Raw genomic sequence first — 14,435 nt, 5'->3', positions numbered from 1 at the left:
TCCCCCAACCCAGACTGTTGAACAGATGGGGGGAAATCAGCAAGGGGAGGCCCCTTCTCTATGGGATGCCCTGCTGGCATTCGGTGTCAGGCCCTATCACTAGCCATCCAGCCCCAATTTTGGAAATCAGCGTTGGGGCTTGCTGTGCTAAAAAGAGCCTAGACTGGGAGGCAAGAGGAATGGTTTGGCCTCTAGTCTGCAGAAGCCCTTCCACTCTCTGGGCCTCATTCCTCAGCTATAAAACTGGGGAGCCAGACTGTCTCTAAGGTTCTTCCTGGCCCTGCATTTTCTGATGTTCTGAGCTGGAGTCCAGAATGACTGGGTAGCCACTTGACAGCAAGGTTAGAACTAAGGCCTAGCCCAGGCCACATCTGCTGTCTCATCCCTCTTTCCACTGCGAACGTGGAGAGGGGCCAGATCTCCAGAGGGAGGCACTAACTATAGGAAAGCAATCTGTGATGTTCGGACCCTGGGTCAAGGCTACATTGAAAAGTTTGGATGTCCCTGAGGCACATCCTTGGACAGAATGGCTGTGCTAATAAAGGGCTCATGTGTTCATTTTTCTGGGCAGGGCTGCCAGTAGAAGGGGGAGAGACCAGCAGGGTGAGGCATGCAGTGGGGTGATGACCCTGAGGGTGCTCCTGGGATGTGACTGTCATTACCACCCCCATCATCATATGTCAGGCCATATTGGTACAAAAGTTGTCTTTATTGAGGTCTAGGTGAGAGTTAGGCACTTGGCCAGAACAGCAGCTTAAATATGAGGCAAGCAGGCACAAGTTAGCCATGCCCGGGGCCAGGTTGGGGCAGTGAGGCTATAGGCACAGACTGTCCCCAGATGGACAGAAGTCAGGTTGGAAAGAAAAGGAGGAAGGGAACACAGAGCAATCTGGGTCAGAGGCCTGGTGGGCTGGCCCCATGGGTCTGGGCAGGAAGCTCTGGGTGGCAGGTCCAGCAGGAAGGGGACTGGGCTCTCGCTCCATATGCCCCTCAGGCCCAAGCCTGAGCCTCTGGCAGGGGCAGCCTAGCTGGGGGAGGGAGACCTTCCCTGGCTCACTTCTTCACCTTGGCATCATAGGTGCCTGCGTTCTTATAGGCACTCACATAGCCGCTGTCATCCAGGATGTCCTGTCGTCCAGCAATGCCCTTGCCCTTGCCACTCTCATCGAAGCGTTCCTTGTGGGAACCAGTATACTTGCTGGTGTCAGTCAGTCGCTCCACAGCACCTCCTGTTTTTGCTTTCTGTTTGGACAGAGTTCCCCCGGGGCACCTGGTGAGTGAACCCAGCCCTTCCCATCCACAGCCAACATCTCCCACATCCCCCTCGGGGCCGCCAGAGACCATCAGGGCACTTACGGTGACGCCCACATTGGCTGGTTCTTTGCCTGCCACCAGCTGACAGATGGCATCAAAGGCCTCTTCCTTGCTCTTCCCCTTGAATCGCTTGGTTGCCAGCTCTTCCAGGGCCTTCTTGAACTCCTCATAGTTGATGACCCGAGCAGACTTTCCCCTGACAGACATGTGGGCACCGTGAGTGTTCCCCATTCTTCCCCCCCAACAGGGGAAGGTGAAACTGCAGTCTCCAACCACCATAAATTATATAATCAAGTTTCTTCCCCACATTTGGAGAAATCAAAGGGGTCAGCACATATGGAATGCAATCAATGATTCTTGCTCTGGAAGAATGACCTTTGGCATTTCCCTGCCCCCTTCTCAAGATCCTCCCTGGGTCCCCCTCCCCCATGCCCCACTTTCTTGGAACATGAGCAGGGGCTGCTTGAGGCTCACTTGACTTTGGAGAAGACGATGTCCACATCAGTCCCTGTCACGGCCTTTCCATCAGCCACCTTGCAGTCCTTGCACAGCTTGGCCCAGTTCTTGCCATTCATCTCCTGCCCACTGGCCTTGGGGTCACCATGGATGGCAAACTTGCGAAAGCTCTCCTCCAGCCCAGCTATGTCTGTGCTCGCTGCCATGCCACCCTGTAGGGACCCACCTCAGTCACCTCCCAGCCCAGTTCCCCTCCCTCCCCCAGGCATAGGACATCGCTGCCTCTCCCTCAAAACCTTCAAGATCTGAGCTGGTAGCACTTCTATAGACTCAGAGTTGGAGCTGGAGCTGCCTGGGCAGAAGGGCCTGCACTCCTAGCCCCTAAACCCCCAAGGAAGAGCCCGAAGAGGAAAGGTCCTATTGCTGATGCCAGCCCTCGCTCTGAGTAGGGTTCAGCAGATGAAATCATGATGCCTACACCAGGCTGGGAACAGAGTGGCACTGTCCAGAAAGACTGTGAGGGCAGCAGCTGGGGCCATGGCTTTGTCTGGCCCTGGCACAAGGCCTGCTTGGGTGGAAGTGAGGGTGGCAGAGAGGCCCCCTCCCTGGAAACTCCACACCAAGCTGGGTCAGGGCCAGGCCAGGCTGCTGGATGGGCAGGTATTTAGTGAGGACAGTGTCTCTGTAGCAAGAGCCAGCCCAGGCCTGAGAAGAGAGCCAGAGCATGGGCTGAGGTGCATGCCCTAGGCAGAGGTGCAGCTGGCCCAGACTGGCCTTGTTACTATTTGCTGTTAAACAAAAACATGAGGGGAGCAGAAGCTTGGGGCTGGCCTGGCCACAGTTTGTGAAGCCTGGAGACAGTTGCTAAGGGAGGGTGGTGGCTGCTTAGAGAATGTTGCTAAGGGCAGGATGGTGTCAGGGCAGCTCAGGGAGAAGCTCCCAGTGCTGCTGGGCTGGGCTGGGCTAGGGAACAGGGAGCCCACGGGTGGGGCAGGCCAGCACTCCCCATGCCTGGGGCATAACCATGGCTTCCTGGCCCCTTGCCACCCATTGGGGCCATAACCTCCCACTGTGGGGTGTAGGAAGAGTAGGAGAATGGAGGCTATCCTGGGTGGGAGCTGTAGAATCATCAGTCTCAAGATGCATGCTGGCAAGTGGGACTGTGGCCTTGAAGCTAGGATCCTACACTGGAGCACACTTCCCCACGTCTACACCTCAGCCCTCCACTGAGGTCCTGAGCCACACCCTGAGCACACTAGTCCACATTCCCAGGGCCCACATGTGCTCAGCCCTGGCCCTCCACACCCTAGGCCTTGTACCCTGACCACACCCTCAGGCCTGCCACAGCTCTGGGGCTAAGCCCTGACCTCTCCTTTGATGTCTACCCCCTACACATGCACTTACAGGCCTGAACCGAGACCCCCGACAACACCCTCAGCCCTGCACTACCTCTCCCCACATCCCTCCACCTTGGTCCACTGCCCACACCCTCAGCCCTACTCTGAAACTCCCTCCACATTACACAGCCCAGTATGCAGCCTCCCGGACCACACCCTCAGCCCTGCACTGCAGCCCCCTCTGTCCCCACACCCTCAGCCCTTACCAAGACCCCAGCCACAGCCTCAGCAACTGGCTCCCCCCACATACCCACAGATGTTTATCAAAACCCCCGACCACACCCTCAGCACCCCTGCATCTGCACATCCACAACCTCTGACCATTCAGCCCTGCACTGCAGCCCTGGTCAGTGTCAACACTCATACATTGCCATTGCCAGGCTTGCAGGTACAGTGCTGAGATCCCACCCACCCACACCCATTCCTTTGCTGCAGCCTCCTCCCCACACCCTGAGTTTCAGCTACCACCTTCTAGTGCCACTGGTTATAGTAGGGTCTCCACTGACCACAGCCTTAGCCTGCCTGGCTCCTCCCTCTCCCACTACTTCTGGCCTTGACACTGAATTCCTCCCCAGTAACACAGTCACCTATCCCTAAATTGCAATTTCTGGGATTGTGGCTCCTACTTTACAGGGACCTCTGTGGGACCCAAGCCCCACTGCAGTCCCCTAGGTGCAATCTCCCACCAGGGACCCGGAGACCACACTTAGTTCATCAAGGATAATGTCCAGGGGAGCCTGAGTGCCACAGGATGCTTGTTGCGAGCAACTAGGAAGATCCTGCATCCAGTGCTCACTTTGTCTGTAGGAAGATGGATTGCTGGTAATTCCAGCGCTGGTCAGGTGGAGCCAGGCTCCCTCAGGCCGCAGGGGTCTGCAGGCCATGGATGGAGTGGCCACGCCCTTGAACTGGGGCCACCCGCCCCGCGTTCCCGCTGGGACAGCTGGAGTCATCAATCAGCCGACAAGGAGGTGGGGGCTGGAGGGTGGAATGCTTGGGGCCAGGGCAGGGCCGCTAAGCTGGTACCACTGGGGTTGGAACCCCTTTCAGGCCGCTCCTCCCACCCCCTTATCGTGCAGGATACTCGTTAGGGTGGTCGGCGTGCCAGTCTCCTACAGATTTCTACCTCGTGTCTGCTCCTGCAGTGCGCGTTCGGATGGACAGAAGGACACAGGAATGGACCGACGGACGCGGGAGGCCAGGCGGCTCCGCAGCTCCGCTCCCTGCCGGCTCCCGGGCGGGACTGCAGCCCGGGCGGCTCCTCTGTATTATCCCCTGTTTCTCGGTCTCCATAGAGACGGCGAGTCCCACCCCCAGGGCTGTCTCGACGGGAGAGTGACCAAGGTCATGCTGGCCCCGCCCACCAGACCCCGCCCTCTCCGAGCTCCGGGATCCGCGGGGGCGGAGCTGCTGCTGCAGCCTTATCCCGCCCCTCCCCCGCAGCTCTGCGGTCTTCCCGGCTGCGAGACCTCTATGGTTCTGTCCGTCCTCGGATGACACCTGGGCTCTGCCTAAAGTTCAAAGCTGTCCCCCCACCTCCAGGGGAGTCCCAGTTTCCCTGAGAGCAAATTAGAGGCCGTTTAGGAGCTGAAAGGGGGTCGGGGAGATGAAGAGGGACAGGAAAATCCCTTCTCTCCTTGACAGGGGTCTACAATTGGCTCAAGACGACAGCTACCCACTGAACGAGTGTCATCCCCAGGACACAACTCCTGAGTTCTCCCGACTGAGGCTAGAGCTCTAAGGGGAGGGGACAACGAATCATGCATTGCCCAGCCCTAGAATGCTAGCTTCCCCGATGGCGATCCCGCCGCGGGGGAAAAAGCTCCTGGACCTTCCAGGTCGCCTCCTCCTTTTATTCCCACCTCTCCTCAGCCTTGGCCTCACAGCATCTGCTATCGCTGCTATCTCCGGAGCCCAAAGCCTGCTTTCCCTCAGTTTCTTTGCATTTAGCTTTTCTTTAAGAAAAATGACCTCCTTGGCTCGGCGCCCGTGACTCAAGTGGCTAAGGCGCAAGCCACATAAACCTAAGGTGGCAGGTTCGAATCCAGCCTAGGCCCACCAAAACAATGACGACTGCAACCAAAAAATAGCCAGGCGTTGTGGCCGGTGCCTGTGGTCCCAGCTACTTGGGAGGCTGAGGCAGGAGACTCACTTGAGCCCAGGAGTTGGAGGTTGCTGTGAGCTGTGATGCCAAGGCACTCTACTCAGGGGGATAGCTTGAGGCTCTGTCTCAAAAAAAAAAAAAAAGAAAGAAAAATGACCTCCTTCAGGTAGCCTTCCAAGGCCTTGCCTAACCTGGAGCCTGGTACCTGAGCGCCTAGGCCCCCCCCACCAAGCCTGTACCTCCATATGACAATTTGGGAGGCCAAACTACAGTACAAGTTCCCACCCACCCCCGCCCCCAGACTGACCAACAGTAGTTCGGCTGCCCAAGGGCCCATGGACCTTGCCACTAAGTAAGCACTAAATCCACAAAAAGCATAAAAAAGTTTATTGGAGCATCATGGTCAGGTGGGCGGGTATTGCTAAGTCGTGGGGGAAAAGAGGCCGATCCCGCCGGCCGTGGGGGCCCCTAAAGTGCACTCGGTGCGGCAAGGGTGGGATGTTGCATAGAGTCGGGCCGGCCGCTCCTCCTCGGCCCTTCAGTTCCTTGGCCCAGCTAAGCCAGGCGGGCCTCCCGGCCGCCCGGCGCTCCGGGCTCGCCGCTGCTCCGGCTCACGAAAACAGCGGGCGCACGCGCCTGCAGCGCCAGCCCGGGCTCCCGACCCCTGCCCCCTGGGACAGCCAGCGCCGCGCTGCCCAGGCGCGTCTGCGCCACGGGAATCACGTCCATGGACTCGGCTGACGCCGAATGGTAAGCGCCCGCGGGGCCAGCGGCGTGCACCGGGCTGGCGCCCTCGGAATCAGTCGATGACGAGCTGGAGCTGCAGACTGGGGTCCTGGGCTCTGCGCACAGGAGGGCAACGTGAGACCAGGGGCTGCGACTCCGGGCTCTGCTCTTCCCTCCCTCGGAGTTCCCTGAATAAGATCCATACAGGAAGGGGTGCTCACCCCGCAGAATCTCAGCCTTCGGAATCTTATACACGCGACACGTACTCTTTTTCTGCAGAGGCACAGGAGAAACTGAAGGCCCCACGTCGCCAAAGCAGCAGGGGCATATGGCAGAGAGGAAGGCTTCTTTTCCACCCCCCTCCAACTAGACAGGGAGCCTGGCATTGGTCCCTTCTACCTGGGGTCGGATCCCCGGAGGCAGAGCGACAGTGTCTGGGGAGGAGGACGGTGGACGTTCCACTTGGCCGCTGGTAACAAGAAGGCTGGAGGGACTGAGGGGAAAGCAGGAAGGTCAGCCTGGGTGCTGCTCCGCAAACCCGCCTGCTGGAGGTTCTGATAAGAGTTTCCTTTCCCAACAGATAGCGGCCTTCATCTATTCAAAGCCAGGCTGGGCTGTACCCAGACCCATGCCTTGGTCTTGACCTATATGCCTTTTCTCCCACCTGGGATGGCCCTGCCATGCTAATGGGAGATGTCCAGGTGGCTTAGGTCCAACTCACTTGGCATTCACTGATGCTGGCCTGGCCCAGCCTGGGGGTGGTGCATGCACGTGGCTGAAGGTCCGCATGTAGAACTCTGTCTCCTGAGGAAGGTGGGAGTCAGGGGGGCTGGGAGACCAGATTCAAGGACCTCCTGAGTCCTGAACCTACTCATCCCAAACACAGGCCACCCTTACTGGCTTCTGTGAGATGCCCCAGGCCTCGCCCCAAGGCTGTCCTCCTGGTCCCCACCTGTGCTGGGAAAACCCTCTGCAGAGGGAGGCTTTAAACACCCTTTACTGGACCTCGCCCCAGGCCCAGGTCCTCACTTCATTTAATCAAAACTCCACCTCCCCAGGAAGGCTCCAGCTCCGTGGGTCTACACACCCCCTCTAGAGATGCTCAGCCATGCAGAGGGGTGTGGAAGCTCAGGGATGCCCTCTCCTGTTACTGGCCCTTCTCAGAGCTCCAGCCTCTGAATGGATTTTTTTCCCCTGGCTGAGAGCTGGCAGTTCACAGGCCAGAGTGGGCACCTGAGATTGTGTGCACAGCTCCCTGCTCCCTAGGAGCTGAATCCTGGGCATGCCCTCACCTTCACAGAGTGCCTGCCACAGTTCCAGCTGCTGGGTGTGGGGGTGAGGGGGGAAGAATGGTTTCCCCTGCCCTCACCCTAAAAGGGAAGGAGGTGAGTGGTGGAATGAACTGCAATCTGGGACCAGACTTATGGGTGAATTGTGACTTCCTTAATTGCTGATCTTCACAGCAACCTTGGGGGTGGCAGATGTGCCTCCCTACCCCCAAAAGCAACAGCGAAGGGCCTTGAACCTGGGAGGTCGCAGGAGCAGCTTAGGACTACATCCCAGCCCGAAGGACGAGCCCCAACCCGCCCCTAAGGCTGCAGGTGAGGAAACAAAAGCCTGGCCCAGTCAGCCTGGGAAGGGCGTGGTACAGAGTGTGAGCGGGGCAGGGGCGGGGCCTGGGATCCAGGCGCACCCGGACAGCTGTCACCCTCTCAGCAGCCATTTCCATGGAGACCGAGGCGTCCTGACTAACTCAGAAATGACACTGTAACAAGCAACGCTGTCTCTAAAACAAGCCTATGTTTGGGGGCAACGGCTCCAAAGAGGGGCCCCTCCCGCATTCTTGCTTGGGGTGGGGGGTGGGGAGGCTGCTTACAGGGGCCCTGCAAAATCTAGGGAACAGAGCTCAGACAGCCATCCCTGCCCAAAGTCTACCCAGGTCTACCCAGGCTGATCCTTTGGAAAGAGGTCTGGGAGTGCTATTCTGGACAGGGGAGCTCACGGTGAGGGAACAGAGGCGAATTATAGGGATTGGAACCTCAGGGTACCCTCCCCACATCTTTTCCCTTCCCCAGTATGGACCCAGCACCCTCCAGGGCCCAGCAGAGAGGGGAAAAGCCCACCCTGGGGACCCAGGTTCTGGAGGGTGGGGCAGAGAAGGGACCAGCGGTAGAGGATTGTCCCAGAAGCCGGAGGGGCGATGATGGGACTGGAGCCAGGCCCTAACCAGCTGGGGAAGTCTGAGTTTCACCAGTGGGTCCTCACTCAGATCCCCCTCCTTTCATCACAGCTGTCCCTAGGACCCATCCTCAGAGACCTTCAAAAAACTGCACATTCCTGAATGGTACCATGGTACTTCTCAGCTTCAGCTCTCTCCCCTCTAAAGGAGGATAAGCATACCACATCTACCCTCTGAGTATGCCTCCTTTGAATCATTTTTAGATGGACAGAACTGCTGCCACACTGGGCCCCAAAGATCAGGCAGAGCAGAGGCACAGAGCCCTGGAGTCTGGGCATCTCAGGGCCAGCTCTGCCTCAGTGGATGCCAGCTGTGAATCTCCTGCCTGCTTCGCCTGCCTCAGTCCTCTCTGTGACGATGTCCATGGCAGAAGGACTGCCACTGTGTTCACATAGGCCAGTGCCTAGCACCAGGGCAGGTATACAGTGGTGTGGCAGAGAGGATTCCACCAACAGCCAGCATGCTCCAGGCCCAGGCCTGCACAGTCCTGGCAGCCTGGCCCACATGCAGGGTCCAGCCCTGGGGATGAAAACAGAAGAGGCGGGGTCCCAAGCCCTACCCCAATCCACCCACTAGCCTATGTTTGTGTCCAGTTGCCATGAGGACTCAGGATCCACCACTCAGCCTTCCCAGCAATTCATGCCTGGGCCCCCTGCCTTCCCAGTCCCTAGAGGCTCTGAGGACTGGACCACCCCACCCCCAGCTGCTGACCTCAGGAAGCCACGGGGCGTGGGAATAGGGATAGGCTTGTCAGCAACTGGGCTGGCCAGGCTGCAGAGCCCCTGCTTCTGAGTGGGAAGACTTTAACTCTCCTAGACCCAGCTTCTACTTAACCTTTCTCAGCCTCAGTATGCTCATCTGCAACATGGGTGTGGCAACAGTACCTGTTTTATGGGCTGTTCTAAGGATAAAGCAGGATAATGGGTATAAGGGCTCAAGGTCACAGATGGAAATAACTGATGGCTCCATCCTGGCCACTGTCCCAATACTGGCTGCAGTCCTGGTCACTGGTCCATCCCTCTCTCTTCTGCAGCCCCAACCTGTCTGCTTCAGGGCTCCCACATTCCAAGCCCTCCAGTGCATGCTTAGAGCCTGGACAGGTGTGCACATGAGGCCAGGGCCGGGGAAACACACAGCTCCCTCTGGCTGTGTCCACACTTAAGCAAATGGGCAGGTGCTCAGTACAGGCTTAGCCCCAGCTGCCCCCAATATCCGTCCTCCAGAGGCAATTCCAGGCTGGTTTTCCATGCTCTGCATCCTCACTGCTGCTCTCTACACAGCCCCCCACACTCCCAACACCAGCCCCATTTCCCACCCTTCAGCCCTCTGGGCCACCTCTATACCTGAATGGACCGCATCTTGGGGGGACATGACTCGAGCTCCCTGTGGGCCCCCTTTGCCTCCTGTGGTGGGCGGTGCTGCACGATGTACTCATAGGTGGTGAGCTTGTGCCAAACTGGGAGGGGGGGAGAGGGCTCAGTGCAATGGAGAGGGGACCCTGGAACTCATAAGGGTAAGGAGGGCACCCAGCTACAGGCTGAAACCAGCGTCCCCAAATACACTAAGTCTTAGGGTGAGACCAGGCCATCATAAAGAACCAGCAGTGGAAAGGGGCATAGTTTCAGGAGTCTACAGCCCAATTAGGGTCCTCCCTGCAGCCTAAGGACCTACATACCCTGCAGGGCAGGTGGGGAGGAGCACTTACTGAGATAAATGTGGAAGCAGAGCAGGTGGCCAAGCAGGGCTGTGGAGAGCAGGCCCAGAAGGATGAGAAGAGCAGCCAGGGCCAGGATGGCAGGAGCCTGGGTCTCCACAGGGGCAGCAGGCAGGAACACAAACCACACATCTGTGTGATTCTTCAGGACTGCAAAGCACAGGCAAAGTGCAACCAGCCAGGGCCCTGACCAGTGACCAGAACAGACCCAGGGTCGGGGGTAGGAATGGGCCTGGGGCCTAAACTGACCTTCAAAGTGTCGGTTGGTGCGCAGCCGCATAGGGTTGACAAAGAACTCCACAAAGACATAAGTGGCCACCAGCACCAGGAGCAGGACACCCAGTAAAGCAGATGCTACACTCTGTAGAAAGAGCCTGGACCCAACCACCAGCCGCTGTCAGCATCTGTGTGCTCCAGCTTAGTAAGGCCAGGAGCTCAGAAAGGCTCACAGCTGGGGGTGGGGGCCTGCACCTCTAGCCCACAGCCCCAACTCTTCAGAAGCCAAAAGTACAAACCAAAGTAAAGCTGGGGGGGCCACCTCATCTGGTGCCACCTTTCTCTGGGCCAGCAAGGCAGAAGACCCCAAAACCCACCCTCAGTCGTCCCCACTGGCACTGCAGAAGCATCACTGTCTCAGAGCAACCATCCCCGCGCCGCCTTCCACGCGGGAGCCCGGGCCCCGCCCGCAAACACACGACCCAGGCCCCCTGCAGCCCGGCCACTCTCACCGGTAGTTCCTCTCGCCCACACAGTTGTTGAGCCACTTGCAGTGGTGATCGAAGCCGCACACGCACTTGTTGCAGGCACTGCAGTGCTTGGAGCGGGCACTCCTGCGGGCGAGGGGCACCGTGCGGTCAGCAGGCTCATTCCGCCAGCGCTGCGGCTCCGGGGAGGACTCCAGCCGCTTCCTTCGCCACACAGAGGAGCGCGCGCCCCCTGCAGGCACCGCGAGGAGGGGCCCCAAAGGACAAGGAGGGGTTGGGAGCGCGTTGTGCTATGGACCGCACACCTAGGTGAGGGTGATATGAAACGGAAAAGGGGATTCCCTCCCAAAGAACCTCAGCGACAAGCCAGAAGATGCAGGTGTAGGGCGCAGGGAGCAGGACAGCAAGGCTACCGGGACCAGGGCCTGCGTTGCTCTTCCTGACATTTCCATTCCCCTTTTCCCTGCCATTCTACGGGCATTTTACTGGCATTCTTCCAAAAAACAGTCTGTGTACTAGTCAAAAGCATAGGCCGGGAGCCGTGGGCCAGGCGCTTGTAATCCTAACACTTTGGGAGACTGAGGCGGGTGGTTTACTTGAGCTCAGGAGTTTGAGATCAGCGTTAGCAAGAACAAGATCCCTTCTCTACTTAAAAAAAAAAATAATAATAGAAAAAGTAGCCAAGCATACTGGTGGCCACCTGTAGTCCCAGCTACTCAGGAGGCTGAGGCAAGAGGATCGCTTGAGACCAAGAGTTTGAGGTTCTGTGGAGCTATGATGATATCACAGCATTTTACCCAGGTAACAGAGTATGACTTTGTCTCAAAAAAAAAAAAGTCAAGAATAAAGAAAAAAGAAAGGAGTCACAAGAGGAGCAAGCTGGCTCCGCCCCCATAGCTCTCCCCGGCTAGGGCGCCAGCCACGTACACCTAAGGTGGTGGGTTCGAATCCCCAGCCCGGACCCGCCAAAACAACAATGACGGCTGCAACCAAAAAATAGCCGGGCGTTGTGGCAGGCACCTGTGGTCCCAGCTACTTGGGAGGCGGAGGCAGGAGACTCGCTTGAGCCCAGGAGTTGGAGGTTGCTGTGAGCTGTAATGCCACGGCACTCTACCCAGGGGGACAGCTTGAGGCTCTGTCTCAAAAAAAAAAAAAAAAAAAAAAAGAGGAGCAAGCTGCCATCTGGGTGGGTATGAAGGCAGCTCACTGCAGGAGGTCAGCTGAGGGGTAGCCACACTTAGCATGCAGGTGAGAATTTCCCAACCTCCGAAGGCCCAAAGGAGTGTGGGAGAATGCGGCACCACCCCCTCCCCAGAAAAGACAGAGCCCTGCAATGGGCACCAACCGCCAGAGCAGCCACCCAGAGACACCAGGCTGACTGGTACCTAGTGTATGGCAGGGTGGCCTCATGACCAGGTCCTTCACACCTTACCACTGTAGGCTTCTAATTCCAGGGGACAGAATTCTGACTGGCTGCCTGGGTCTTCAGATTAGACATGTGGCTCTAGCCTTGGACCACATCCTCATCCCTTATCTCCCACCTGAGGGGGGAGACTGGGAAGCTCCAGAAGGTTGGGGAAGGCCTCCATAGAGGTAGCTGGGATCAGCCAGAAGATATGGGTGCTTTACATTCTGACTCCTCTCCTCAACAGGAGTGTAACCTGGGGCAAGTTGCTTGGCCTCTCTTGGCCTCAGACTGCTCATGGGGAAATGTGGGTCTGCTTAGGGCTAGGCAGCCAGGTTGTGGATATGGCTCTTGTGTTAGTAACTATAGGACTTCAGCAGGCCTGTCAGCCTTTCTGGGCTCTTCCTCCTCTGTGAAGTGAGAAAATGCTGCCCACCTTGCAGGATGGCTGTGCACTGTGCTTAGCACATAGGGAGTCCTCAAGCGTTAACTCTCCTCCCTGCCCCAAGTGGGAATGCTTCTAAGAGATGGGGAGATGGCATTCGCAGAATCAGTCACTAGAAATGTTTGTGGCAGTACCAATTGTTTCCTACTTCAACTGTTGGAATGCTCTTTCACATCTTCTGTTTCCAGTCACCCAATCACCTTCTCAGGGTCTTCTCTGTCACTCCAAGATTCTTTTTTTAAGACAGGGTCTTGTTCTATTCCCCATGCTACAGTGCAGTGATGCCATCATACCTTATTGCAGCCTTGAACTCATGAGCTCAAGTGATTCTCTGCCTCAGCCTCTGGAATAGTGGGTGGAATATAGGTGCAAGCCGCCATGCCAGGCTGCCTTCTCTCTCTCTCTCTTTTTTTTTTTTTTTTTTTTTGAGACAGAGCCTCAAGCTTTCCCCCTGGGTAGAGTGCTGTGGCATCACAGCTCACAGCAATCTCCAACTCCTGGGCTCAAGCGAGTCTACTGCCTCAGCCTCCCAAGTAGCTGGGACCACAGGCACCTGCCACAACACCCGGCTATTTTTTGGTTGCAGCCGTCATTGTTGTTTGGTGGGCCCGGGCTGGATTCAAACCCGCCACCTTAGGTGTATGTGGCTGGCGCCTTAGCCATTTGAGCCACAGGCGCCAAGCCTCTCTCTCTCTCTTTTTAAAGACAGTCTTCACTTTTTTGCCCTCAGTAGAGAGCTGTGGTGTCACAGCTCACAGCAACCTCCAGCTCGGGCTAGGGCCATTCTCTTGCCTCAGCCTCCTGAGTAGCTAGGACTACAGGTGCCTGCCCACAACACCCAGCTATCCTTTTTTTTTTTTTTTCCGAGACAAAGTCTCACTTTGTCACCTTGGGTAGAGTGCCATGGCATCATAGCTCACAGCAACCTCAAACTCTTGGGCTCAGCTAATCCTCTTGCCTCAGCCTCCCAACTAGCTGGAACTATAGGTGCCCACCACAATGCCCAGCTATTTTTAGAGACTGATTCTCACTCTTGCTCAGGCTGGTCTCGAACTCCTGAGTTAAGGCTATCTACCGCCTCAGACTCCCAGAGTAATAGGATTACAGGTTTAAGCCACCATGCCCGGCCCTTTTTTTTTTTTTTTTAATAAAGACCAGGTTTTGCTATGTTCCTCAGGCTGGTCTTGAATTCCTGGCCTCAAGTAATCCTCCTGCCTCACCCTTACAAAGGGCTAAGATTCCATTCTTAAGCCACTATGTCTGGTCTTCTGAAGTACCAGGATAACTGTGAAGCCCTAGCAGCTCCTTTCTGCCATGCACCCCCTGCTAGTCCCCAGGCATACTCCGCACCCACTTGTACCCACATACACACACACGCACTCACACATCCACGTCGCACAAATTGCAATGCAGGTCCTCAATGACGTGTGCATGTTGGCTGCGGTTAAAGATGGGCAAGGGGCCCGCATAGCTCTTGTCCCGGACGTTGGCATCTGCTGGATCAATGGAGACGGCGGTCAGGTGCACCACGAGGTGGCCAGCAAAGATGGCGCCCATGCACTAGCCCAGCAGGTTAAAGACTCACTCTATACTCTGCTGGCAGGGAGCCTGCCCCACTCCCTGTGGCCAGGGAACCTCTTCACCCCAAAGGCCAACTCCCCTAGAGCAGAGATCATCTGCCTGTGCCACCTCCCACCTCCAGCTACCCTGAGCCTCCTCATCAGACCCTCTTCAGTGGGACCCCATCCCCTTAAATAGAAGAGAAGAGGGGCCATCTGGTAATGGAGCCCACAGCCAACACTGCCCACTGCTGCCACCTAGGGGCTCAAAAACAGAGCCCTGGCCTGACTGCTCCAGGTCCAGCACAAGACCTGGCTGGTCTGAACTTAGGCCAAACCTAAGGTCTTTTTTTTTCTTTTTTTTTTTTTTTT

The 14,435-nt window shown here is 57.1% G+C and overlaps 2 protein-coding genes and 1 non-coding gene across 3 annotated transcripts in view; all 3 read right to left on the bottom strand.

Annotated features, from left to right (window-relative positions):
- Positions 1-690: 690 nt before the first annotated feature.
- Positions 691-1,977, bottom strand: TPPP3 (tubulin polymerization promoting protein family member 3). The gene is made up of 3 exons (XM_023518926.1): positions 1,789-1,977; positions 1,357-1,510; positions 691-1,242 (listed from the first exon to the last, which is right to left on the bottom strand). Exons 1-3 carry the CDS (start codon positions 1,974-1,976, stop codon positions 1,054-1,056), a joined length of 531 nt encoding a protein of 176 aa, XP_023374694.1. The 5' UTR covers position 1,977; the 3' UTR covers positions 691-1,053.
- On the bottom strand, positions 1,559-1,720 carry LOC111728344. Its single transcript, XR_002775665.1, has one exon. It is a non-coding gene; the product is annotated as a U1 spliceosomal RNA (small nuclear RNA).
- Positions 1,978-5,641: 3,664 nt separating the features above from the next.
- The window catches only part of ZDHHC1 (zinc finger DHHC-type containing 1), a 21,511-nt gene continuing 12,717 nt past the window's right edge, over positions 5,642-14,435 (bottom strand). The window contains exons 4-12 of the mRNA XM_012811127.2: positions 13,889-14,064; positions 10,679-10,780; positions 10,200-10,324; positions 9,942-10,100; positions 9,580-9,692; positions 6,719-6,801; positions 6,397-6,490; positions 6,219-6,270; positions 5,642-6,113 (exon numbers count right to left, since the gene is read on the bottom strand). Coding sequence (XP_012666581.1) covers positions 5,827-6,113; positions 6,219-6,270; positions 6,397-6,490; positions 6,719-6,801; positions 9,580-9,692; positions 9,942-10,100; positions 10,200-10,324; positions 10,679-10,780; positions 13,889-14,064 — 1,191 coding nt within the window. The 3' untranslated portion in view covers positions 5,642-5,826. The remainder of the gene's footprint in view (positions 6,114-6,218; positions 6,271-6,396; positions 6,491-6,718; positions 6,802-9,579; positions 9,693-9,941; positions 10,101-10,199; positions 10,325-10,678; positions 10,781-13,888; positions 14,065-14,435) is intronic.

The sequence above is a fragment of the Otolemur garnettii genome, unplaced genomic scaffold, assembly GCF_000181295.1.
Source record: "Otolemur garnettii isolate 467f Iridium unplaced genomic scaffold, OtoGar3 scaffold00151, whole genome shotgun sequence".
NCBI lineage: Eukaryota > Metazoa > Chordata > Mammalia > Primates > Galagidae > Otolemur > Otolemur garnettii.
Note: the sequence above shows the minus strand (reverse complement) of the source record. Positions and strands in the feature narration are given on the sequence as shown.

Bases quoted from the DNA above. Each gene is read 5' to 3' on its own strand.
- TPPP3 (XM_023518926.1), bottom strand. From the start codon at position 1,976: ATGGCAGCGAGCACAGACATAGCTGGGCTGGAGGAGAGCTTTCGCAAG. The intron at 1,511-1,788 runs GTGAGCCTCAAG...CATGTCTGTCAG, and splicing joins ATCGTCTTCTCCAAAGTCAA to GGGAAAGTCTGCTCGGGTCA. The intron at 1,243-1,356 runs GTAAGTGCCCTG...CTGTCCAAACAG, and splicing joins CAGCCAATGTGGGCGTCACC to AAAGCAAAAACAGGAGGTGC.